Below are 27,772 nucleotides of genomic sequence, written 5' to 3'. Positions count from 1 at the left end.
ATCAAATGTGTTAAACGTGTTGTTAAATTTGTAGTGTAGGCGTATTAATTGTGCTAATATTATATGCTAATTATGTTCTGGCCCTCCGACTTTAACTCAAAAAAAATTATCCCGATGTCACGTCCTGATCATAGAAAGCTGTTATTTTCTATGGTAGAGTAGGTCAGGGCGTGACAGGGGGGTTTTCTAGTTTAGTTTTTCTATGTTGTTTTCTAGTTTCTAGTTCTAGTTTCTATGTTGGGTTTTGTTTGGGATGATCTCCAATTAGAGGTAGCTGGTCATCGTTGTCTCTAATTGGAGATCATACTTAAGTAGGTGTTTTTCCCACCTTTGTTTGTGGGAGATTGTTTTTGAGTAGTGTATGTTTCACCTCTACATCACATTTTTTTTTTGTTCTTTAGTTTATGTGTATGTATTGCATAGTTTCACAGTTCAATAAAATATGTGGAACGATAATCACGCTGCACTTTGGTCCGCTCCTCTCTATGACAACCGTGACACCCGAAGCCAAATCTAGTTGACAAACCCTGTTTTATAGTATGTCATGGCCTTTTCTGGCCAACTGCTGTTATGTTTATGATATACTATGGTATTGTGTCACTAGACTTTGACCAGATATTATTGCATCCAAAGATCAACTGTACCTAGAACATAGATACAGAGACACTTGTCATCAGGAAGCTGCTCTCTCAGCACAACGGAAAATATGACTTGACATGTTCTGGTTGTGAATTCAGGCTACAAGGTAAGAATCTTCCCAGGGATTATTGTAAAGTGTGTAGAGAAATTAAATGTATGGTGTTATTTTAGTATAGTGACTGACAGTAAAACACTCAGATCTAAAAGTCCATTTCACCTGGGACAGCTACGTGACAGTTCAATCATACAAAATGGCGCTAACTGGGCGTAGGCAAGTCAAATTCAATAACATATTGTTCATATATCGTATTATATGATTCATATATCGGGATTATTTTACCATTTGTAAAAATGTTAATGTATCATAGTTGTAAATCATCTTTCAGAATATCAGAACATTTGTTGTTTTCTAAACTACAATGATCTCCTGCTTCCTGTGTAATTTGGTATGAAACCACTGAACAGACTTTTCTGAACATTGTTATTATGAACTGAATTCAGTAACAGCATAATAATATCATACCTGTTAAACAAAGCAACACACTAGAATGAGAGAAATTATTAAAAGAGAAAGTTAGACATTATTATTATTAATATTATTGTTAAATTGTTTTATTATTATTAGTTCCACTACATGGAGAAAGGGTGAAAAATATTAAATCACCTGACTGTTTGGATGTGTCTTTCTATGTCTGTTAGTAAATGTTTTATTTCTAAGAGATAATGAATAAAAGAGAACAATTGACCTTCAATAATTAGTTGGCCCTGTGTTAACCACAACCAACATGCTGGATCTCTGTTTAGTTGTCACTGTGTTAACCACAACCAACATGCTGGATCTCTGTTTAGTTGTCACTGTGTTAACCACAACCAACATGTTGGATCTCTGTTTAGTTACTGTGTTAACCACAACCAACATGCTGGATCTCTGTTTAGTTGTCACTGTGTTAACCACAACCAACATGCTGGATCTCTGTTTACAGGGGTCAGTGCTCTAAAATGAGTCTCTCTGTGGAGAGAGAGGAGGGGGGCCCTGCCTCTAAAATTAGTCTCTCTGGGGAGAGAGAGGAGGGGGGCCCTGCCTCTAAAATTAGTCTCTCTGGGGAACATGACAACAAAGCTAAGAGGTAAGATGACTATGTTGTTTAAGGACTGTTTCTAAAACATTATTTCCACCATTTTTTCACATTTGTTATTTTTCATGGGATATGATTGCTTACGGGAACCGTCATGTGTCTGTAAAATATTGTTGTTGTAAGATTTTAATTCATAGATTTTTGTGTATTAATTTTTGTTTTGCAAAACGCAATATAGCTGGAATGAAATGTTTGTATCCTGTATATCTTTACCAGTATACACACTCATCTCTATAGAATTTTAGCATGACACAATCATTTAGCCTACTCTTAATTATTGCCTAATATGTTGGCAGGCATAACTTTATTGTTCTTACTAATTCTGATCGGTGTTACAAGCTGAATTTGGACAATATATCCGTTATATCAACCCAGTCTTCACTCCTGTTTAAACCAAAAAGGGTTCTATCTTTCTTAATATACGGAACCACTAAAGTTCTATATAGAACCCTTTATAGGAGGTTAGCCTGTCTGAGTATACAGTATATATAGAATATATATATATAACCCTTTATAGGAGGTTAGGAAGTGTCTGAGTATACAGTATATATAGAATATATATATAACCCTTTATAGGAGGTTAGCCTGTCTGAGTATACAGTATATATAGAACCCTTTATAGGAGGTTAGCCTGTCTGAGTATACAGTATATATAGAATATATATAGAACCCTTTACAGGAGGTTAGCCTGTCTGAGTATACAGTATATATAGAATATATATAGAACCCTTTACAGGAGGTTAGCCTGTCTGAGTATACAGTATATATAGAATATATATAGAACCCTTTATAGGAGGTTAGCCTGTCTGAGTATACAGTATATATAGAATATATATAGAACCCTTTACAGGAGGTTAGCCTGTCTGAGTATACAGTATATATAGAATATATATAGAACCCTTTATAGGAGGTTAGCCTGTCTGAGTATACAGTATATATAGAATATATATAGAACCCTTTATAGGAGGTTACCCTGTCTGAGTATACAGTATATATATAAGATATATAGAACCCTTTATAGGAGGTTACCCTGTCTGAGTATACAGTATATATAATATATATATAGAACCCTTTATAGGAGGTTAGCCTGTCTGAGTATACAGTATATATAGAATATATATAGAACCCTTTATAGGAGGTTAGCCTGTCTGAGTATACAGTATATATAGAATATATATAGAACCCTTTATAGGAGGTTAGGAAGTGTCTGGGTATACAGTATATATAATATATATAGAACCCTTTATAGGAGGTTAGGAAGTGTCTGAGTATACAGTATATATAATATATATATAGAACCCTTTATAGGAGGTTAGCCTGTCTGAGTATACAGTATATATAGAATATATAGAACTATATAGGGCTCTTTGATCAGAACTCTAGAGGTTCTTCTTCGCTGAATTGATCTTCATTATATCCAAACACACTGGTGGTCAGGGAGGCTTCTCTTTGTTTGAACGATGGCCCACGTCAACTCTGGCTGACTTTTTTACAATATGATATATTACAACACTTTACAATACAATACATTATAATACAATACATTATAATACAATACATTATAATACAATACATTATAATACAATACATTATAATACAATACATTATAATACAATACATTATAATTAAATACATTATAATACAATACATTATAATACAATACATTATAATACAATACAATACATTACAATACAATACAATATATTATAATTAAATACATTATAATACAATACATTATAATACAATACATTATAATACAATACATTATAATACAATAAAGACAGACAACAACTGACTTTTTTACATTACTATACATTACTATACAATACTATACATTACTATACAATACTATACAATACTATACATTACTATACAATACTATACAATACATACATTACTATACATTACTATACAATACTATACAATACTATACATTACTATACATTACTATACAATACTATACAATACTATACATTGCTATACAATACTATACAATACTATACATTACTATACATTACTAAACAATACTATACAATACTATACAATACTACACATTACTATGCATTACTATACATTACTATACAATACTATACATTACCACACAATACTATACAATACTATACATTACTACACAATACTACACATTACTATACAATACTATACAATACTATACAATACTATACAATACTATACATTACTATACAATACATTACTATACAATACTATACATTACTACACAATACTACACATTACTATACATTACTACACAATACTATACAATACTATACATTACAATACATTACTATACAATACTATACATTACTACATAATACTATACACTACTATACATTACTACACAATACTACACATTACTGTACAATACTATACAATACTATACATTACTATACATTACTATACAATACTATACATTACTACACAATACTATACAATACTATACAATACTATACATTACTATACAATACAATACATTACTACACAATACTTTACAATACTATACAATACTGTACATTGCTATACATTACTATACAATACTATACAATACTATACTTTACTATACAATACTATACATTACTATACATTACTATACAATACTATACATTACTATACAATACTATACATTACTATACATTACTATACAATACTATACATTACTATACAATACTATGCAATACTATACAATACTATACAATACTATACATTACTATACAATACTACACAATACAATACAATACAATACATTACAATATATTACAATACAATACAATACTATACATTACTATACAATACTATACAATACTATACACTACTATACAATACTATACTATACAATACTATACAATACTATACAATACTATACAAAACTATACATTACTATACAATACTATACATTACTATACATTACTATACAATACTATACAATACTATACAATACTACACATCACTATACATTACTATACATTACTATACAATACTATACATTGCTACACAATACTATGCAATACTATTCATTACTACACAATACTACACATTACTATACAATACTATACAATACTATACGATTCTATACATTACTATACAATACTATACAATACTATACATTACTATACAATACATTGCTATACAATACTATACATTACTACACAATACTACACATTACTATACAAGACTATACAATACTATACAATACTATACGTTACTATACATCACTATACAATACTATACATCACTACACAATACTATACAATACTATACATTACTACACAATACTACACATTACTATACAATTCTATACAATACTATACACTACTATACATTACTATACAATACTATACATTACTACACAATACTATACAATGTTATACAATACTATGCAATACTATACATTACTATACAATACTATACATTACTACACAATACTATACAATACGATACAATACTATACAATACTATACATTACTATACATTACTATACAATACTATACAATACTATACAATACTATACAATACTATACAATACAATACATTACAATATATTACAATACAATACAATACTATACATTACTATACATTACTATACAATACTATACATTACTATACAATACTATACAATACAATAGAATACAATACAATACATTACATTATATTACAACACAATACAATACAATACATTACAATATATTACAACACAATACAATACAATATATTACAACACAATACAATACAATACATTACAAAACATTGCAATACCACTTTGTCCCCCCCATATACCTATAAGAGTAAATTGTCTTCATTGTCAGCACCTCTAAAACCAATCTCAAAATATTGTTTTAAAAAATGAATAATTTAGTTTTTCATAATAATAATAAAAAATGAATATTACTAATGTAACCCACTGCAAAGACTGGGTTTAGTTGATTGTGTGGCACTGCTCATGTCCGCGTTCTGGAACTGTCCCCGTCCCTGTACAAAACTGCCCGCGTCCACGTCCGGTGCGGTGCCAAGCATATTGTCCCGGTTACGCGCAGAGTGGCTGAGGTGATCTTGGATACCAACGATGGAGTTCGCTACAGTGTTGAGATGTCAAAGTTTATTGTTCAATTTGCTTTCTGCTTTACGGTCAGGGACAGTATGAGTGTCGCCAGATCCTTTTCACTCTCTGTCCTTGTTTCATTTTGTGGTTCACCGGATTCGTCATCATCATCGAGACGAGGTTACAGACGAACGACCTGCTAGCTAGCCAAGCTAGTCGGTACAGCTAGGAAAGCTAGCTAGCTACTCTATCAGCAGCATCCTAGTTATCCTGGCTAGTCGATAAAGCTCGGTAAGCTAGCTAGCTACTCTACCAGCAGCATCCTAGTTATCCTAGCTAGTCGGTACAGCTAGGTAAGCTAGCTAGCTACTCTACCAGCAGCATCCTAGTTATCCTAGCTAGTCGGTACAGCTAGGTAAGCTAGCTAGCTACTCTACCAGCAGCATCCTAGTTATCCTAGCTAGTCGGTACAGCTAGGTAAGCTAGCTAGCTACTCTACCAGCAGCATCCTAGTTATCCTAGCTAGTCGGTACAGCTAGGTAAGCTAGCTAGCTACTCTACCAGCAGCATCCTAGTTATCCTAGCTAGTCGGTACAGCTAGGTAAGCTAGCTAGCTACTCTACCAGCAGCATCCTAGTTATCCTAGCTAGTCGCTACAGCTAGGTAAGCTAGCTAGCTACTCTACCAGCAGCATCCTAGTTATCCTAGCTAGTCGCTACAGCTAGGTAAGCTAGCTAGCTACTCTACCAGCAGCATCTTAGTTATCCTAGCTAACACTACATCATCACCGGCTGCCTGCATTTCTTGTGGACCGATGGAGCTCCCCGGTTGTTTCTTCCACCTGTTAAATCCCGTGGAGGGCTTCTCCCTTTCTCATTGATGGATGCTGTAATGCGTTGCGTGCTGGTGGCAGGGAAGTCAGGCGCAGGAGAATGAACTTGGTAAAAATGGAGCTGTTTAATAAACATCAAAACCTCAGAAAACCAAAGTATACAAAATAACAAATAGAGGGTGCGAAACCCGTCCCACACCAGAATAACAATAAACACCTACATACAACAAACAATCTCCGACAAGGACATGAGGGGAAACAGAGGGTTAAATACACAACATGTCATTGATGGGATTGGAACCAGGTGTGTAGGAAGACAAGACAAAACCAATGGAAAATGAAAAATGGATCAGTGATGGCTAGAAGGTCGGTAGTGTCGACCGCCGAACACCGCCCGAACAAGGAGAGGGACCGACTTCGGCAGAAGTTACCTCTGTCCGATTCTCCTCTCTTCACTAGATGGACTGTAACTTTAGTGTTTAACCCCTCTATGTCCAAGGACCGAACTTTTGAATATTATTTTCGGGCGCCTCAAGTAGGCTGGACACATGACATTTTTAACAATGTTTTTTTTCTGATGAAAACTAGTTCATTGCATCCTCCATGGAGCTCAGTTTCATAATATTACGTTATGTTATGAAGTAATCGCTAAAAAACAGACCTTATTTTAGGTCATTTTTCACCCTGCCAGCTCCTACTAGTTCAATTGAGCACCGTGACGCCAACTCACCTTCTGAACGTTATATTCCCAGCTCATTGTTCTGCGTTAAAATGGCAGCTTCTCTATTGTTATCAATGAGACCTGTCGGCAATAACCGTGAACGCCGACCTCGGGTAAATTACTATTAACCTTGTAGGCTGACCTCAATTATTATTATTATTATTATTATTATTATTATTATTATTATCAGGTAACTTATTATTATTAACAGGGTTCTGGCTACTTTGTGAGTGCTATCCCTGTTCGCTTGGGTACATATTGTGGTGGCCCAAAGTCCTAAACGTTAACCATTTTCTGGTCATGGTTAACCATATTTGTTTTCAGAAAAAGGTATACCACCTAAACAAAACGCATGTCCCTGTCCTCTTTTTCAGATGTGGCCGATTTTAAACATCCAGAATACATTTTTTAATTAAGAAATAACACTTTTTTTGATGACTTGTTGTTTCTAAATGGCTGCTGGGTAATTGGATATGCATTGAAATCGTTGCATCGCAGGTTCACAGAGTTGCGTAGGTTCACAGAGTTGCAAACCAAATGGATAGGTCTAGCTCATTGATTTGTAGATCTGACGTAGTTGCTACCTCAGATTATGAGCCTAGTTCAAAGATGAAAAAATAAAAACATGGAGTCTCCTCGTGCATGCGCCCCCAGTCTCATTGTTCTCAGATCGACCACTATCCAAATGCGCTACTGTTTTTCAGCCATGGCCTGCAAAGTCATCATTCAAAGTTCTGGCGCCTTCTGAGAGCCCATGGGAGCGTTAGAAAATGTCACGTTATGCCAGAGATCCCCTGTTTTGGATAGAGATGATCAAGAAGGCCAAGAAATGGTCAGACAGGGTACTTCCTGTACAGAATCTTCTCAGGTTTTGGCCTGCCAAATGAGTTCTGTTATACTCACAGAACCATTCAAACAGTTTTAGAAACGTTGGAGTGTTTTCTATCCAAAGCTAATAATTATATGCATATTCTAGTTTCTGGGCAGGAGTAATAATCAGATTAAATCGGGTACGTTTTTTATCCGGCCGTGAAAATACTGCCCCCTATCCATAACAAGTTAACCATAAACATCACACATTTAGTTAATTATATATATAAAACTATTTATTTAGATGGGTGACATTATCTGCCAAAATAACATGTAGATGCAAAATGCAAAAACATGTACATGCAAAATAATGTAGACCAAAAAGAGCTCTCCAGCAGGTATCAAAACATTAAAAGGCCATTTTCTCAAAAGTGAGGTTACAAGTATATCATCTTCCAAAGCAGAAACACTTTTCCACTGTTCCTCAACTGTAGTGATATACCATGTTCTAGCTCTGAGGCTCTACTATTATCAAATGTGAAAAACACAATTTCAAATTTTGCTACATAAGACCGAGCCGTTCATTTGAGAGAAAGGCAGATATATAACATTTTGCAAAAAAACATTGTCTCTCTGAAATGAAACCATCAAGTGATAGATTTTAAACAAATACATGTCTGTCGTTGAACAATCCGATGCCATGATTAGATAGTGAAAAAACACACTTAAACAATAAAATCTAATTTATGAACATTTCTGAAAATGAGTAGATGAGAGATGTAATGTTTGTCTCTGTTGTGTTGAAGTCCAATCAAGCAGGAGAGACCAGCCTCCCCTGTACCCAGCTGTGTGTCCATGAAGAGTGACTGGTCTATGGGTCCTCCTATACTGTTTAGAGAGGGAGACTTTTCTACTGAACAAAGGTAAGAAGAACTCATGGGTCATGGTCAGTGAGTTAAACAACACTGTCTCTAGTCATTTCTCCTCTCCCATTTTCCCATTTCTTTTGGTTGTTTTCATAATCCATAGGCTAATACTTTTATCCATTTATATATTCCTAAAACAATATTAAACAAACACAACATTCCCTCCCTGTTTGTGTGTGTGTGTGTGTGTGTGTGTGTGTGTGTGTGTGTGTGTGTGTGTGTGTGTGTGTGTGTGCACTCCCTGGATGAAGAGATATAATCTCTATCCTGATAGCCTAGTCACTTTTACCCCTACCTACATGTACATATTACCTCAACTTTCCTCAACTACCTGGTACCCCTGCACATTGACTCAGTACTGGTACTCCTTATAGTCTCATTATTACCTCAACTACCTGGTACCCCTGCACATTGACTCAGTACTGGTACTCCTTATAGTCTCATTATTACCTCAACTACCTGGTACCCCTGCACATTGACTCAGTACTGGTACTCCTTATAGTCTCATTATTACCTCAACTACCTGGTACCCCTGCACATTGACTCAGTACTGGTACTCCTTATAGTCTCATTATTACCTCAACTACCTGGTACCCCTGCACATTGACTCAGTACTGGTACTCCTTATAGTCTCATTATTACCTCAACTACCTGGTACCCCTGCACATTTACTCAGTACTGGTACTCCTTATAGTCTCATTATTAGCTCAACTACCTGGTACCCCTGCACATTGACTCAGTACTGGTACTCCTTATAGTCTCATTATTACCTCAACTACCTGGTACCCCTGCACATTGACTCAGTACTGGTACTCCTTATAGCCTCATTATTACCTCAACTACCTGGTACCCCTGCACATTGACTCAGTACTGGTAATCCTTATAGCCTCATTATTACCTCAACTACCTGGTACCCCTGCACATTGACTCAGTACTGGTACTCCTTATAGCCTCATTATTACCTCAACTACCTGGTACCCCTGCACATTGAATCAGTACTGGTACTCCTTATAGTCTCATTATTACCTCAACTACCTGGCACCCCTGCACATTGACTCAGTACTGGTACTCCTTATAGTCTCATTATTACCTCAACTACCTGGTACCCCTGCACATTGACTCAGTACTGGTAATCCTTATAGCCTCATTATTACCTCAACTACCTGGTACCCCTGCACATTGACTCAGTACTGGTACTCCTTATAGTCTCATTATTACCTCAACTACCTGGTACCCCTGCACATTGACTCAGTACTGGTACTCCTTATAGTCTCATTATTAGCTCAACTACCTGGTACCCCTGGACATTGACTCAGTACTGGTACTCCTTATAGTCTCATTATTACCTCAACTACCTGGTACCCCTGCACATTGACTCAGTACTGGTACTCCTTATAGTCTCATTATTACCTCAACTACCTGGTACCCCTGCACATTGACTCAGTACTGGTACTCCTTATAGCCTCATTATTACCTCAACTACCTGGTACCCCTGCACATTGACTCAGTACTGGTACTCCTTATAGCCTCATTATTACCTCAACTACCTGGTACCCCTGCACATTGACTCAGTACTGGTAATCCTTATAGCCTCATTATTACCTCAACTACCTGGTACCCCTGCACATTGACTCAGTACTGGTACTCCTTATAGCCTCATTATTACCTCAACTACCTGGTACCCCTGCACATTGAATCAGTACTGGTACTCCTTATAGTCTCATTATTACCTCAACTACCTGGTACCCCTGCACATTGACTCAGTACTGGTACTCTTTATAGTCTCATTATTACCTCAACTACCTGGTACCCCTGCACATTGACTCAGTACTGGTAATCCTTATAGCCTCATTATTACCTCAACTACCTGGTACCCCTGCACATTGACTCAGTACTGGTACTCCTTATAGTCTCATTATTACCTCAACTACCTGGTACCCCTGCACATTGACTCAGTACTGGTACTCCTTATAGTCTCATTATTACCTCAACTACCTGGTACCCCTGCACATTGACTCAGTACTGGTACTCCTTATAGTCTCATTATTACCTCAACTACCTGGTACCCCTGCACATTGACTCAGTACTGGTACTCCTTATAGCCTCATTATTACCTCAACTACCTGGTACCCCTGCACATTGACTCAGTACTGGTACTCCTTATAGTCTCATTATTACCTCAACTACCTGGTACCCCTGCACATTGACTCAGTACTGGTACTCCTTATAGCCTCATTATTGCCTCAACTACCTGGTACCCCTGCACATTGACTCAGTACTGGTACTCCTTATAGCGTAATTATTGTTATTTTGTGTTACTATTTCCTTTTTTTTATTTACAAGGTATAAGGTCAACGTATCATGTCTGGTGAACAGGGCAGAGCTCCATACCCGCAGTCAGACCAGCAGAAACTGGATCAGCAGCACTACAAGGTATCACGTCTGGTGAACAGGTCAGAGTTCATATCCTCAGGCAGACTAGCAGGAACTGGATCAGCAGCACTACAAGGTATCACGTCTGGTGGACAGGTCAGAGTTCATATCCTCAGGCAGACCAGTAGAAACTGGATCAGCAGCACTACAAGGTATCACGTCTGGTGGACAGGTCAGAGTTCATATCCTCAGGCAGACCAGTAGAAACTGGATCAGCAGCACTACAAGGTATCACGTCTGGTGGACAGGTCAGAGTTCATATCCTCAGTCAGACCAGTAGAAACTGGATCAGCAGCACTACAAGGTATCATGGTTGGTCGACAGGTCAGAGTTCATATCCTCAGGCAGACCAGTAGAAACTGGATCAGCAGCACTACAAGGTATCACGTCTGGTGGACAGGTCAGAGTTCATATCCTCAGTCAGACCAGTAGAATCTGGATCAGCAGCACTACAAGGTATCACGTCTGGTGGAGCATGTATCAATACTGATAGGATGGAAAGAAAGGGAGCGCTGCTCTCGGATCAGTTTTCTCCATTCAGATATTTCCTTAACATTATAGTTATGTCACAATACTGACCCAGGATCAGCTTCTATTAGCACCTATGGCTGCAAGTATTGGGGAGGCTTAGTCTAATGCTTACCCAATAAAAACGCACTAAATCACAGATTTGGCACATCATTGTGTTCATGTTTGGATACACATCATGAAATATATTGAGACATATTTCAGACAGTAGCCTACAAGTATCAAAATATTACTCAATATATTGAACAATATGATTGAAATAGGCCTAAAGACTACTGTTCATATTTTAATGTAGTCATCTCGGTTTTCATTTGAAGAATAATTTTATGCGTCGCTTGTTTTTATCAAATGCAAAGACATTGGCAACTTCGTATTTGTAGTCAACTTTGTTCTGAAATCATCTGCTGTCACAGAGAGATGGATAAACTATATGATTCTATGTTTAGCAGAGATCTTCTGTGTATAAAGTCAAGTGGAAGGGCAAAAAAAGCATCTAATGACGCACTCAGCTGTTCTAGTGGTCTGAGGGAGGAGGTAGATTACTCAGCTGTTCTAGTGGTCTGAGACAGGAGGTAGATTACTCAGCTGTTCTAGTGGTCTGAGACAGGAGGTAGATTACTCAGCTGTTCTAGTGGTCTGAGACAGGAGGTAGATCACTCAGCTGTTCTAGTGGTCTGAGACAGGAGGTAGATTACTCAGCTGTTCTAGTGGTCTGATACAGGAGGTAGATTACTCAGCTGTTCTAGTGGTCTGAGACAGGAGGTAGATTACTCAGCTGTTCTAGTGGTCTGAGACAGGAGGTAGATTACTCAGCTGTTCTAGTGGTCTGAGACAGGAGGTAGATTACTCAGCTGTTCTAGTGGTCTGAGACAGGAGGTAGATTACTCAGCTGTTCTAGTGGTCTGATACAGGAGGTAGATTACTCAGCTGTTCTAGTGGTCTGAGGGAGGAGGTAGATTACTCAGCTGTTCTAGTGGTCTGAGGCAGGAGGTAGATTACTCAGCTGTTCTAGTGGTCTGAGGGAGGAGGTAGATTACTCAGCTGTTCTAGTGGACTGAGACAGGAGGTAGGTTACTCAGCTGTTCTAGTGGTCTGAGACAGGAGGTAGATTACTCAGCTGTTCTAGTGGTCTGAGACAGGAGGTAGATTACTCAGCTGTTCTAGTGGACTGAGACAGGAGGTAGATTACTCAGCTGTTCTAGTGGTCTGAGACAGGAGGTAGATTACTCAGCTGTTCTAGTGGTCTGAGACAGGAGGTAGATTACTCAGCTGTTCTAGTGGTCTGAGACAGGAGGTAGATTACTCAGCTGTTCTAGTGGTCTGAGACGGGAGGTAGATTACTCAGCTGTTCTAGTGGTCTGAGACAGGAGGTAGATTACTCAGCTGTTCTAGTGGTCTGAGACAGGAGGTAGATTACTCAGCTGTTCTAGTGGACTGAGACAGGAGGTAGATTACTCAGCTGTTCTAGTGGTCTGAGACAGGAGGTAGATTACTCAGCTGTTCTAGTGGTCTGAGGGAGGAGGTAGATTACTCAGCTGTTCTAGTGGTCTGAGACAGGAGGTAGATTACTCAGCAGTTCTAGTGGTCTGAGACAGGAGGTACATTACTCAGCTGTTCTAGTGGTCTGAGACAGGAGGTAGATTACTCAGCTGTTCTAGTGGTCTGAGACAGGAGGTAGATTAATCCGCTGTTCTAGTGGTCTGAGACAGGAGGTAGATTACTCAGCTGTTCTAGTGGTCTGAGGGAGGAGGTAGATTACTCAGCTGTTCTAGTGGTCTGAGACAGGAGGTAGATTACTCAGCTGTTCTAGTGGTCTGAGACAGGAGGTAGATTACTCAGCTGTTCTAGTGGTCTGAGGGAGGAGGTAGATTACTCAGCTGTTCTAGTGGTCTGAGACAGGAGGTAGATCACTCAGCTGTTCTAGTGGTCTGAGACAGGAGTAAGATTACTCAGCTGTTCTAGTGGTCTGATACAGGAGGTAGATTACTCAGCTGTTCTAGTGGTCTGAGACAGGAGGTAGATTACTCAGCTGTTCTAGTGGTCTGAGACAGGAGGTAGATTACTCAGCTGTTCTAGTGGTCTGAGGCAGGAGGTAGATTACTCAGCTGTTCTAGTGGTCTGAGACAGGAGGTAGATTACTCAGCTGTTCTAGTGGTCTGAGACAGGAGGTAGATTACTCAGCTGTTCTAGTGGTCTGAGACAGGAGGTAGATTACTCAGCTGTTCTAGTGGTCTGAGACAGGAGGTAGATTACTCAGCTGTTCTAGTGGTCTGAGGGAGGAGGTAGATTACTCAGCTGTTCTAGTGGTCTGAGACAGGAGGTAGATTACTCAGCTGTTCTAGTGGTCTGATACAGGAGGTAGATTACTCAGCTGTTCTAGTGGTCTGAGGGAGGAGGTAGATTACTCAGCTGTTCTAGTGGTCTGAGGCAGGAGGTAGATTACTCAGCTGTTCTAGTGGTCTGAGGGAGGAGGTAGATTACTCAGCTGTTCTAGTGGACTGAGACAGGAGGTAGGTTACTCAGCTGTTCTAGTGGTCTGAGACAGGAGGTAGATTACTCAGCTGTTCTAGTGGTCTGAGACAGGAGGTAGATTACTCAGCTGTTCTAGTGGACTGAGACAGGAGGTAGATTACTCAGCTGTTCTAGTGGTCTGAGACAGGAGGTAGATTACTCAGCTGTTCTAGTGGTCTGAGACAGGAGGTAGATTACTCAGCTGTTCTAGTGGTCTGAGACAGGAGGTAGATTACTCAGCTGTTCTAGTGGTCTGAGACAGGAGGTAGATTACTCAGCTGTTCTAGTGGTCTGAGACAGGAGGTAGATTACTCAGCTGTTCTAGTGGTCTGAGACAGGAGGTAGATTACTCAGCTGTTCTAGTGGACTGAGACAGGAGGTAGATTACTCAGCTGTTCTAGTGGTCTGAGACAGGAGGTAGATTACTCAGCTGTTCTAGTGGTCTGAGGGAGGAGGTAGATTACTCAGCTGTTCTAGTGGTCTGAGACAGGAGGTAGATTACTCAGCAGTTCTAGTGGTCTGAGACAGGAGGTACATTACTCAGCTGTTCTAGTGGTCTGAGACAGGAGGTAGATTACTCAGCTGTTCTAGTGGTCTGAGACAGGAGGTAGATTAATCCGCTGTTCTAGTGGTCTGAGACAGGAGGTAGATTACTCAGCTGTTCTAGTGGTCTGAGGGAGGAGGTAGATTACTCAGCTGTTCTAGTGGTCTGAGACAGGAGGTAGATTACTCAGCTGTTCTAGTGGTCTGAGACAGGAGGTAGATTACTCAGCTGTTCTAGTGGTCTGAGGGAGGAGGTAGATTACTCAGCTGTTCTAGTGGTCTGAGACAGGAGGTAGATCACTCAGCTGTTCTAGTGGTCTGAGACAGGAGTAAGATTACTCAGCTGTTCTAGTGGTCTGATACAGGAGGTAGATTACTCAGCTGTTCTAGTGGTCTGAGACAGGAGGTAGATTACTCAGCTGTTCTAGTGGTCTGAGACAGGAGGTAGATTACTCAGCTGTTCTAGTGGTCTGAGGCAGGAGGTAGATTACTCAGCTGTTCTAGTGGTCTGAGACAGGAGGTAGATTACTCAGCTGTTCTAGTGGTCTGAGACAGGAGGTAGATTACTCAGCTGTTCTAGTGGTCTGAGGCAGGAGGTAGATTACTCAGCTGTTCTAGTGGTCTGAGGGAGGAGGTAGATTACTCAGCTGTTCTAGTGGTCTGATACAGGAGGTAGATTACTCAGCTGTTCTAGTGGTCTGAGGGAGGAGGTAGATTACTCAGCTGTTCTAGTGGTCTGAGGCAGGAGGTAGATTACTCAGCTGTTCTAGTGGTCTGAGGGAGTATGTAGATTACTCAGCTGTTCTAGTGGACTGAGACAGGAGGTAGGTTACTCAGCTGTTCTAGTGGTCTGAGACAGGAGGTAGATTACTCAGCTGTTCTAGTGGTCTGAGACAGGAGGTAGAATACTCAGCTGTTCTAGTGGTCTGAGACAGGAGGTAGATTACTCAGCTGTTCTAGTGGTCTGAGACAGGAGGTAGATTACTCAGCTGTTATAGTGGTCTGAGACAGGAGGTAGATTACTCAGCTGTTCTAGTGGTCTGAGACAGGAGGTAGATTACTCAGCTGTTCTAGTGGTCTGAGACAGGAGGTAGATTACTCAGCTGTTCTAGTGGTCTGAGACAGGAGGTAGATTACTCAGCTGTTCTAGTGGTCTGAGACAGGAGGTAGATTACTCAGCTGTTCTAGTGGACTGAGACAGGAGGTAGATTACTCAGCTGTTATAGTGGTCTGAGACAGGAGGTAGATTACTCAGCTGTTCTAGTGGTCTGAGGGAGGAGGTAGATTACTCAGCTGTTCTAGTGGTCTGAGACAGGAGGTAGATTACTCAGCAGTTCTAGTGGTCTGAGACAGGAGGTAGATTACTCAGCTGTTCTAGTGGTCTGAGACAGGAGGTAGATTACTCAGCTGTTCTAGTGGTCTGAGACACGAGGTAGATTACTCCGCTGTTCTAGTAGTCTGAGACAGGAGGTAGATTACTCAGCTGTTCTAGTGGTCTGAGACAGGAGGTAGATTACTCAGCTGTTCTAGTGGTCTGAGACAGGAGGTAGATTACTCAGCTGTTCTAGTGGTCTGAGACAGGAGGTAGATTACTCAGCTGTTCTAGTGGACTGAGACAGGAGGTAGATTACTCAGCTGTTATAGTGGTCAGAGACAGGAGGTAGATTACTCAGCTGTTCTAGTGGTCTGAGGGAGGAGGTAGATTACTCAGCTGTTCTAGTGGTCTGAGACAGGAGGTAGATTACTCAGCTGTTCTAGTGGTCTGAGACAGGAGGTAGATTACTCAGCTGTTCTAGTGGTCTGAGACAGGAGGTAGATTACTCAGCTGTTCTAGTGGTCTGAGACAGGAGGTAGATTACTCCGCTGTTCTAGTGGTCTGAGGGAGGAGGTAGATCACTCAGCTGTTCTAGTGGTCTGATACAGGAGGTAGATTACTCAGCTGTTCTAGTGGTCTGAGGGAGGAGGTAGATTACTCAGCTGTTCTAGTGGTCTGAGGCAGGAGGTAGATTACTCAGCTGTTCTAGTGGTCTGAGACAGGAGGTAGATTACTCAGCTGTTCTAGTGGTCTGGGCAGGAGGTAGATTACTCAGCTGTTCTAGTGGTCTGAGACAGGAGGTAGATTACTCAGCTGTTCTAGTGGTCTGAGACAGGAGGTAGATTACTCAGCTGTTCTAGTGGTCTGAGGGAGGAGGTAGATTACTCAGCTGTTCTAGTGGTCTGAGACAGGAGGTAGATTACTCAGCTATTCTAGTGGTCTGAGACAGGAGGTAGATTACTCAGCTGTTCTAGTGGTCTGAGGCAGGAGGTAGATCACTCAGCTGTTCTAGTGGTCTGAGACAGGAGGTAGATCACTCAGCTGTTCTAGTGGTCTAAGACAGGAGGTAGATCACAAGCATTTTCCAAGTGTAATGTTATTGATGGTTTCGGGAAACAGCTCTTTTACGAAATCCATGCGGGTTACTGTTATCAGCTCCTCACAACCCCAAGCTGAACATCCCCCACAACCAGAGCCTGATCGTCAAGGGGGAACCATAAACCTGCCTCTCCAACTCTCCCTGACCTGAGTGTTTTAACTCCTGAGTGTCTAGGGGGGAACCATAAACCTGCCTCTCCATCTCTCCCTGACCTGAGTGTTTTAACTCCTGAGAGTCTAGGGGGGGGGGGGGGGGGGGGGACCATAAACCTACCTCTCCAACTCTCCCTGACCTGAGTGTTTTAACTCCTGAGAGTCTAGGGGGGGGGGGAACCATAAACCTGCCTCTCCAACTCTCCCTGACCTGAGTGTGTTAACTCCTGAGAGTCTAGGGGGGAACCATAAACCTGCCTCTCCATCTCTCCCTGACCTGAGTGTGTTAACTCCTGAGAGTCTAGGGGGGGGGAACCATAAACCTGCCTCTCCATCTCTCCCTGACCTGAGTGTGTTAACTCCTGAGAGTCTAGAGGGCGAACCATAAACCTGCCTCTCCATCTCTCCCTGACCTGAGTGTGTTAACTCCTGAGAGTCTAGGGGGGAACCATAAACCTGCCTCTCCAACTCTCCCTGACCTGAGTGTGTTAACTCCTGAGTGTCTAGGGGGAACCATAAACCTGCCTCTCCAACTCTCCCTGACCTGAGTGTGTTAACTCCTGAGAGTCTAGGGGGGAACCATAAACCTGCCTCTCCATCTCTCCCTGACCTGAGTGTTTTAACTCCTGAGTGTCTAGGGGGAACCATAAACCTGCCTCTCCATCTCTCCCTGACCTGAGTGTGTTAACTCCTGAGTGTCTAGGGGGAACCATAAACCTGCCTCTCCATCTCTCCCTGACCTGAGTGTGTTAACTCCTGAGTGTCTAGGGGGAACCATAAACCTGCCTCTCCAACTCTCCCTGACCTGAGTGTGTTAACTCCTGAGTGTCTAGGGGGGAACTATAAACCTGCCTCTCCAACTCTCCCTGACCTGAGTGTGTTAACTCCTGGGCTACTTTATTCCCCTCTGGCTGGGGGTGGAGTCAGTGAGTCACAAACCAGTAAAATAGGTAGAGACGGGTCGCTCTCTTTCAAGCTCTGAGATTTAACGATGTTCCTATGAAGGTTCTAACAATTAATTTAGCCTTCAGATGCTTTTGGGAAACCAGGCCCTGGATAAGAACATCTGCTAAAAAAAGTGTTAAATGTAAAAAATTTACAAACAGATCACATATACATTTCTTGAATATTTTAAAAAATATATATATATATTGATGTCACAAATGTATCATTTGTACATATCTTTATTAAAAATGTAGTAATTTGTTATATTTGACTGTATGATTTCTCTGAGAGTGAGGCAGATATATATTATTACTGTATTAAACCTAGCAGTACTACTGATTTCTCTGAGAGTGAGGCAGATATATATTATTACTGTGTTAAACCTAGCAGTACTACTGATTTCTCTGAGAGGCAGATATATATTATTACTGTGTTAAACCTAGCAGTACTACTGATTTCTCTGAGAGGCAGATATATATTATTACTGTATTAAACCTAGCAGTACTACTGATTTCTCTGACAGTGAGACAGATATATATTATTACTGTATTAAACCTAGCAGTACTACTGATTTCTCTGAGAGTGAGGCAGATATATATTATTACTGTGTAAAACCTAGCAGTACTACTGATTTCTCTGAGAGGCAGATATATATTATTACTGTGTAAAACCTAGCAGTACTACTGATTTCTCTGAGAGGCAGATATATATTATTACTGTGTTAAACCTAGCAGTACTACTGATTTCTCTGAGAGTGAGGCAGATATATATTATTACTGTGTTAAACCTAGCAGTACTACTGATTTCTCTGAGAGTGAGGCAGATATATATTATTACTGTATTAAACCTAGCAGTAGTACTGATTTCTCTGAGAGTGAGGCAGATATATTGCATTTAGCAAAAAACATTATTTGTCTCTGAAATGAAACCATCAAGTGATAGATTTTAAACAAATACATGTCTGTCGTTGAACTACCCCATGTAATGATTAGATAGTGAAAAAACACACCAATCTCTTTACTAATTTCTTTAAACAATAAAGACTAATTTACGAACATTTCTGTAAAGTGAAATGTTGCGTTTTGTAATGAAACTCTTCTTATGTTTCCCCATCTGAGCTCAGAGTAGATGAGAGATGTAATGTTTGTCTCTGTTGTGTTGAAGACTAATCAAGCAGGAGAGACCAGCCTCCCCTGTACCCAGCTGTGTGTCCATGAAGAGTGACAAGTCTATGGATCAACCTATAAAGTTTAGAGAGGGAGACTTTTCTACTGAACAAAGGTAAGAAGAACTCATGGGTCATGGTCAGTGAGTTAAACAACACTGTCTCTAGTCATTTCTCCTCTCCCATTTTCACATTTCTTTTGGTTGTTTTCATAATCCATAGGCTAATTCTTTAGTCCATTTTCATAGTCCTAAAACAATATTAAACAAACACAACGTTCCCTCCCTTTGTGTGTGTGTGTGTGTGTGTGTGTGTGTGTGTGTGTGTGTGTGTGTGTGTGTGTGTGTGTGTGTGTGTGTGTGTGTGTGTGTGTGTGTGTGTGTGTGTGTGTGTGTGTGTGTGTGTGTGTGTGTGTGTGTGTGTGTGTGTGTGTGTGTGTGTGTGTGTGTGTGTGTGTGTGTGTGTGTGTGTGTACTCCCTGGATGAGGAGATGTAATCTCATGTTTTGTGCACAGAAACCAACAGGAGAGATCAGAGTCAGAGATTCTCAGTGGTCAGTCTTCCCAGAGTCATCAAACAGACCTGGCCTCCATATTCAGTGTATGTGGTCCTGTTATGAACATTTGTTTTTGTTGACCTCAAGTAAAGTTGATCTGTCAATCATTCATTAATGTGTTAATGAGAAAGCCTTTCTTCTCTTGCTTAACTTATTTACTTGATTTATTTCAGTTGCTTGAAGAGAAAATGATGACATTTGTGAAGAACGAGCTGAAGATGTTCAAGACGATTCTTAGTCCAGAACTCCCAGAAGGCTTTGAGAGTCAGAAGCAGGATAAGGAAGTGGTGGATGCTGAAGATGAGAAGCAGGAGAGCAGTGCCAGAGAGGGGGCTCTGAAGATCACACTGCACATCCTGAGGAAAATGAACCAGAAGGAGCTTGCTGACACACTGGAGAAATGTAAGACCTGTCTGCCTCATGTTGAATGCTGTTTTATAACATTTAAAAGCTGTAGCTAAAGTACAGCTAAAGTAGCTGAGTAACTCAATGATATTGTAGCAGCCTTAACACAACACCTAGTGACCTCATCACGTAGCAGCAGAGAGAGAGAGAGACAACATTAATAATACCATCAATAATACCAAAAATAATGTAATCAGTCACACCAGTCTGTAATGCATTATGAAAACATTTACACATTTATACAGTCAGTTAAGAGAATAAATGATTATAATTTAACTTTATAACAGTCCTACAATACTGTAGGCATTAAAACAGACATAATATTAATATCCTCTGTGCTATTTCTTCATTCAGATGAGCTTGCTGTGATTTGCCAACGTGAACTCAAGTCTAATCTAAAGAAGAAGTTTCAATGTGTATTTGAGGGGATCGCTAAACAAGGAAACCCAACACTTCTCAATAAGATCTACACAGAGCTCTACATCACAGAGGGTGGAACAGGAGAGGTCAATAATGAACATGAGCTGAGACAGATTGAGACAACAACCAGGAAACAAGCAAGACCAGAGACTGCAATCAAATGTAACGACATCTTCAAACCCTTAACTGGACAAGACAAACTTATCAGAACTGTGCTGACAAAGGGAGTCGCTGGCATTGGAAAAACAGTCTCTGTGCAGAAGTTCATTCTGGACTGGGCTGAAGGAAAAGCAAATCAGGATGTTCAATTTGTATTTTCATTCCCTTTCCGGGAGCTGAATTTGATGAAAGGGGACAAACACACTTTGATTGAACTTCTCAATCACTTCTCAATGGAAATCAAACAATCAAGAATCTCCAATTACGACAAGTACAAAGTTGTGTTCATCTTTGATGGTCTGGATGAGTGCCGACTGCCCCTAGACTTCCAGAAGAACAAGATCTGTTGTGACGTCACAGAGTCAACCTCAGTGGATGTTCTGCTGACAAATCTCATCGAGGGAAATCTGCTTCCCTCTGCTCTCCTCTGGATAACTACCCGACCTGCAGCAGCCAATAAGATCCCTTCAGGGTGTGTTGACCAGGTGACAGAGGTACGAGGGTTCAATGACCAACAGAAGGAGGAGTACTTCAGGAAGAGATTCAGTGATGAGGACCTGGCCAGCAGAATCATCTCACACATAAAGACATCAAGGAGCCTCCACATCATGTGCCACATTCCAGTCTTCTGTTGGATTTCTGCAACAGTCCTCGAACACATGCTGAAACATAAGACAGAAGAGATGCCCAAGACTCTGACTGAGATGTACACACACCTTGTGGTGTTTCATACCAAACAGAAGAATGAAAAGTATCTTGGGAAAGAAGAGACAGGTCCACACTGGAATAAAGAGAGCATTCTGTCACTGGGAAAACTGGCTTTTCAACAGCTAGAGAAGGGCAATCTGATTTTCTATGAAGAAGACCTGAAAGAGGCTGGCATTGATGTCAATGAAGCCTCTGTGTACTCAGGATTGTGCACACAGCTCTTTAAAGAGGAATGTGGGCTGTACCAGGACAAAGTGTACTGCTTCGTTCATCTGAGCATTCAGGAGTTTCTGGCTGCTGTATATGTGTTCCTCTCATTCATCAACAACAATGAGAATCTCATGGACAAACAGCAAACAAATTCCAGTATATTTTCTCTGCTGTACAGAGACAAGTCTGAAGTTACTGTCTACAAGAGTGCTGTGGATAAAGCCTTACAAAGTGAGATGGGAAACCTCGACCTGTTCCTCCGCTTCCTTCTGGGCCTCTCACTGGAGTCCAATCAGAAGCACTTACGAGGTCTACTGACAAAGACAAGAAGCAGCTCAAAGACCCATGAAAAAACAGTCAATTACATCAAGAAGAAGATCAGGGAGAATCCCTCTCCAGAGAGGAGCATCAATCTGTTCCACTGTCTGAATGAACTGAATGACCATTCTCTAGTGGAGGAAATCCAAAGCTTCCTGAGATCAGGAAGTGTCTCAGAACCCAACCTGTCACCTGCACAGTGGTCAGCTCTGGTCTTTGTGTTGCTGACTTCAGAAAAGGAGCTGGATGAGTTTGACCTGAAGAAATTCTCCAGATCAGAGGAAAGTCTTCTGAGGCTGCTGCCAGTGGTCAAAGCCTCCAGAGCTGCTCTGTGAGTAAATAAAATGACATATAAGAAGTATTCATCAGGAAGAAATATTATGTTTAGTGAAAAATATGTATTATAATATGTATATTGAAAAACATATTGAATAAATGCATTGATGGAAGATGAATCTATATGTTGTTTGGGAATATGAACCAAATGCATCTACCGTTGTCCTTCTACACTACTGGTGTTAAATTAACAGTGTGTTTGTGAAGTCATGATGATCTCGTTGCAGGCTGTCAGGCTGTGGAGTCACAAAGAAAGGCTGTGCTTCTCTGGTCTCAGCTCTGAAGTCAAACCCCTCACACCTGAGAGAGCTGGACCTGAGTAACAATGACCTGAAGGATTCAGGAGTGAAGCTGCTCTCTGCTGGACTGGGGAATCCCCACTGTAAACTGGAGACTCTGAGGTCAGTATTCCTGTAGTTGGTCAACAAGTGATAACTGTTCACCAGATCCACATGTGTTTACCAGACACACATAGTCCACACCATATGTGTTTGGACAGTGAAGCTTGCAGTTTTAAATGTGTTGCTATGTTCCAGCATTTTGGATTTGAGATAGAATGTTTCATATTAGGTGACAGTACAGAATGTCACCTTTTATTTGAGGGTATTTTCATACATAGCTGTGTTACTGTTAAGAAAGGAAAGCACTTTATGTATTTAGTTCTCCCATTTGAAAAAGTTGTACATATTCGGACAAATTCACTTATATTGTATTAAAGTTGTCATAAGTTTAGTATTTAGTCCCATGTTCCATGCCTGCAGTGATTACATCAAGCTTGTGATTCTACAAACTTTGCTTTCGTTGTAAAGCCTTTTTGAAATCGGACAATGTGGTTAGATAAAGGAGAGTCTTGTCTTTAAAATGGTGTAAAATAGTCATATGTTTGAACAATTGAAGTTTGGGGATTTTTGAGGACTTTGTAATTCGCGCCACACCCTATCATTGGATATTGGAGCGGTGTTCCGCTAGCGGAACATGTAGATGTGAGAGGTTTTAAGAGTGTGCTCCTAATCTCAGCTCGTTACCTGTATAAAAGACACCTGGGAGCCAGAAATCTTTCTGATTGAGAGGGGGTCAAATACTTATTTCCCTCATTAAAATGCAAATCAATTTATAACATTTTTGACATGCGTTTTTCTTGATTTTTTTGCTGTTATTCTGTCTCTCACTGTTCAAATAAACCTACCATTAAAATTATAGACTGATCATTTCTTTGTCAGTGGGCAAACGTACCAAATCAGCAGGGGATCAAATACTTTTTTCCCCCACTGTACTTCCCACCACTGCGACCTGTACGCTCTCATTGTCTGGCCCTCGCTTGATACTCGTTGCTAAACCCACTGGCTCCAGGTCATCTACAAGACCCTGCTAGGTAAAGTCCCCCCTTATCTCAGCTCACTGGTCACCATAGCAGCACCCACCTGTAGCACGCGCTCCAGCAGGTATATCTCTCTGGTCACCCCCAAAGCCAATTCCTCCTTCGGCCACCTCTTCTTCCAGTTCTCTGCTGCCAATGACTGGAACGAACTACAAAAATCTCTAAAACTGGAAACACTTATCTCTCTCACTAGCTTTAAGCACCAGCTGTCAGAGCAGCTCACAGATTACTGCACCTGTACATAGCCCATCTATAATTTAGTCCAACTACCTCTTCCCCTACTGTATTTATTTATTTAGCTCCTTTGCACCCCATTATTTCTATTTCTACTTTGCACTTTCTTCCACTGCATATCTACCATTCCAGTGTTTTACTTGCTATATTGTATTTACTTTGCCACCACGGCCTTTTTTTGCCTTTACCTCCCTTATTTCACTTCATTTGCTCACATTGTATATAGACTTATTTTTCTACTGTATTATTTACTGTATGTTTGTGTAATACCCTTGTTTGAACCAAGTATTGAGTTTATTTGTTATAATTAATTGGTGTTATATTTAAAAGATTATTGAATTGCTCCTAAACTGTAATGTTGTTAATGCATTATGCTTTTTGAAGAAATATTTATTTAATGTATAAGTGAATAGTTTGTTTTACTTTGAAGTTTACGTTTTGACCAATAAGGTCGCTTGTTAAGTTGTGGCCAATGGGAGTTGACCTGGTTAACGGGAGGGAAAAAGACGTTGATGAAAGGATGGACGTTTTACCTCAGGACGGTTGGTGAAGAAAAATTATAAAAGAAGACGACAGAACTACAACAAAACCCATAGCTACTAAGACATGAAGGGAAATACATGTTTTATTTAATAAAAGAGTTGTTATAATTTAGTTAACCTCTATGGGCTAGGTACGTTTTTTATCCAGATGTGAAAATACTGCCCCCTACCCTAGAGAGGTTAACCTCTATGGGCTAGGTGGGACGCTTGCGTCCCACCTACGTAACAGCCACTGCCAGCCTGTGGTGCGATTTTCAAAACCTTAAAAATCCTATTACTTCAATTTCTCAAACATATGACTATTTTACAGCCATTTCAAGACAAGACTCTCATTAATCTAACCACACTGTCCGATTTCAAAAAGGCTTTACAACGAAAGCAAAACATTAGATTATGTCAGCAGAGTACCAAGCCAGAAATAATCAGACACCCATTTTTCAAGCCAGCATATAATGTCACCAAAACCCAGAAGACAGCTAAATGCAGCACTCACCTTTGATGATCTTCATCAGATGACAACCCTAGGACATTATGTTATACAATACATGCATGTTTTGTTCAATCAAGTTCATATTTATATCAAAAACCAGCTTTTTACATTAGCATGTGACGTTCAGAACTAGCATACCCCCCGCAAACTTCCGGGGAATTTGCTAACATTTTACTAAATTACTCACGATAAACGTTCACAAAAAGCATAACAATTATTTTAAGAATTATAGATACAGACCTCCTCTATGCACTCGATATGTCCGATTTTAAAATAGCTTTTTGGTGAAAGCACATTTTGCAATATTCTAAGTACATAGCCCAGGCATCACGGGCTCGCTATTTAGACACCCGGCAAGTTTAGCACTCACCATAATCATATTTACTATTATAAAAGTTTGATCACCTTTTGTTGTCTTCGTCAGAATGCACACCCAGGACTGCTACTTCAATAACAAATGTTGGTTTGGTCCAAAATAATCCATCGTTATATCCGAATAGCGGCGTTTTGTTCGTGCGTTCCAGACACTATCCGAAATAGTAAAGAAGTGTCGCGCGCATGGCGCAATTTGTGACAATAAAATTCTAAATATTCCATTACCGTACTTCGAAGCATGTCAACCGCTGTTTAAAATCAATTTTTACGACATTTTTCTCGTAGAAAAGCGATAATATTCCGACAGGGAATCTCCTTTTCGGCAAACAGAGGAAAAAATCCCAAAAGCGGGGGCGGTCGGGGTCATGCGCATAAGCCCAGTGTCCCTTGATCGGCCACTTGAGAAAGGCGATAATGTGTTTCAGCCTGGGGCTGGAATGACGACATTCTGTTTTTTCCCGGGCTCTGAGCGCCTATGGACGACGTGGGAAGTGTCACGTTAGAGCAGAGATCCTTAGTAAATGATAGAGATGGAAAAGAAGTTCAAGAAATGGTCAGACAGGCCACTTCCTTTAAAGGAATCTCTCAGGTTTTGACCTGCCATTTGAGTTCTGTTATACTCACAGACACCATTCAAACAGTTTTAGAAAATTTAGGGTGTTTTCTATCCATATGTAATAAGTATATGCATATTCTAGTTACTGGGTAGGGTTAGGGTTAGGGTTAGGGTTAGGGTTAGGGTTAGGGTTAGGGTTAGGGTTAGGGTTAGGGTTAGGGTTGTCCAGTGTGTGTGTGTGTGTGTATGTCTAGTGTGTGTGTGTGTGTGTGTGTGTATGTCTAGTGTGTGTGTATGTCTAGTGTGTGTGTATGTCTAGTGTGTGTATGTGTGTGTGTGTGTGTGTGTGTGTGTTTGTCCAGTGTGTGTGTGTGTGTTTGTCCAGTGTGTGTGTGTTTGTTTGTCCAGTGTGTGTGTGTTTGTTTGTCCAGTGTGTGTTTGTGTGTCCACTGTTTGTCCTGTGTGTGTGTGTGTGTGTGTGTGTGTGTGTGTGTGTGTGTGTGTGTGTGTGTGTGTGTGTGTGTGTGTGTGTGTGTGTTCAGGTGTATCCCTCAATGACTGTCTGTTTTTCTGCTTACCGCTACAGTGTGGAACATGGTGGAGAGAACAGAATGAAACCTGGACTTAGAAAATGTGAGTGTTGACTGCTGTGAAGAATATGACTAAGAATAAGTCTTAATTCAAGTTAAGTCAAGTCGACCACCATCATTACCTGACTTGGTCATATTAAATATCATCTGTAGTTCTACAGAAGCAGAAATCAGGGACACCAACGTTTACAAAGAGTTGACTTTGACAATGTGTGTGTGTCGTGTGTGTGTGTGTGTGTGTGTGTGTGTGTGTGTGTGTGTGTGTGTGTGTGTGTGTGTGTTTCAGTGTGTGAGTATGTGCCCAGTTTGTGTGTGTGTGTGTGTGTGTGTGTGTGTGTATGTGTGTGTAATTAATGTGAATAAGTGTGTTTTATATTACCATACAGTATAACATATGATCATTCAACAAGTCTCAAGTTACCTTAACTTGTCCTTTTGATACCTAGAAACATCTACATTAAATGAATTAGTGAAAAGTGAGTTAACATTCTAATGTGAATGATGATGATTTCTAATATTGTGTCTGGTTTCATCCATCAGATGTCTGTGATCTCACACTGGACCTAAACACAGTAAACAGACTCCTCTCTCTGTCTGAGGAGAACAGAAAGGTGACATATAGGACAGAGGAGCAGCCGTATCCTGATCACCCAGAGAGATTTGAGGACTGTGTACCAGGTGCTGTGTAG

At 40.2% G+C, this 27,772-nt stretch overlaps 1 protein-coding gene across 1 annotated transcript; it reads left to right on the top strand.

Moving 5' to 3' along the window:
- The first annotated feature begins 633 nt into the window (after nt 1–633).
- Nucleotides 634–27,772, top strand: LOC145875778 (NLR family CARD domain-containing protein 3-like). Its single transcript, XM_082971593.1, has 11 exons — nt 634–745; nt 1,623–1,766; nt 8,996–9,112; nt 11,459–11,548; nt 19,806–19,922; nt 20,322–20,406; nt 20,536–20,764; nt 21,122–22,913; nt 23,146–23,319; nt 27,080–27,126; nt 27,624–27,772. Exons 2-11 carry the CDS (start codon nt 1,639–1,641, stop codon nt 27,770–27,772), a joined length of 2,928 nt encoding a protein of 975 aa, XP_082827719.1. The 5' UTR covers nt 634–745; nt 1,623–1,638.

Source organism: Salmo salar, unplaced genomic scaffold, assembly GCF_965601325.2.
Source record: "Salmo salar unplaced genomic scaffold, fSalSal1 ptg000357l, whole genome shotgun sequence".
In the NCBI taxonomy this organism is placed as follows: Eukaryota; Metazoa; Chordata; class Actinopteri; order Salmoniformes; family Salmonidae; genus Salmo; species Salmo salar.
This window is presented reverse-complemented; position numbering and strand designations above follow the sequence as displayed.

Bases quoted from the DNA above. Each gene is read 5' to 3' on its own strand.
- LOC145875778 (XM_082971593.1), top strand. From the start codon at position 1,639: ATGAGTCTCTCTGTGGAGAGAGAGGAGGGGGGCCCTGCCTCTAAAATT. The intron at 9,113-11,458 runs GTAAGAAGAACT...TTTATTTACAAG, and splicing joins GACTTTTCTACTGAACAAAG to GTATAAGGTCAACGTATCAT. The intron at 23,320-27,079 runs GTCAGTATTCCT...TTACCGCTACAG, and splicing joins TGTAAACTGGAGACTCTGAG to TGTGGAACATGGTGGAGAGA.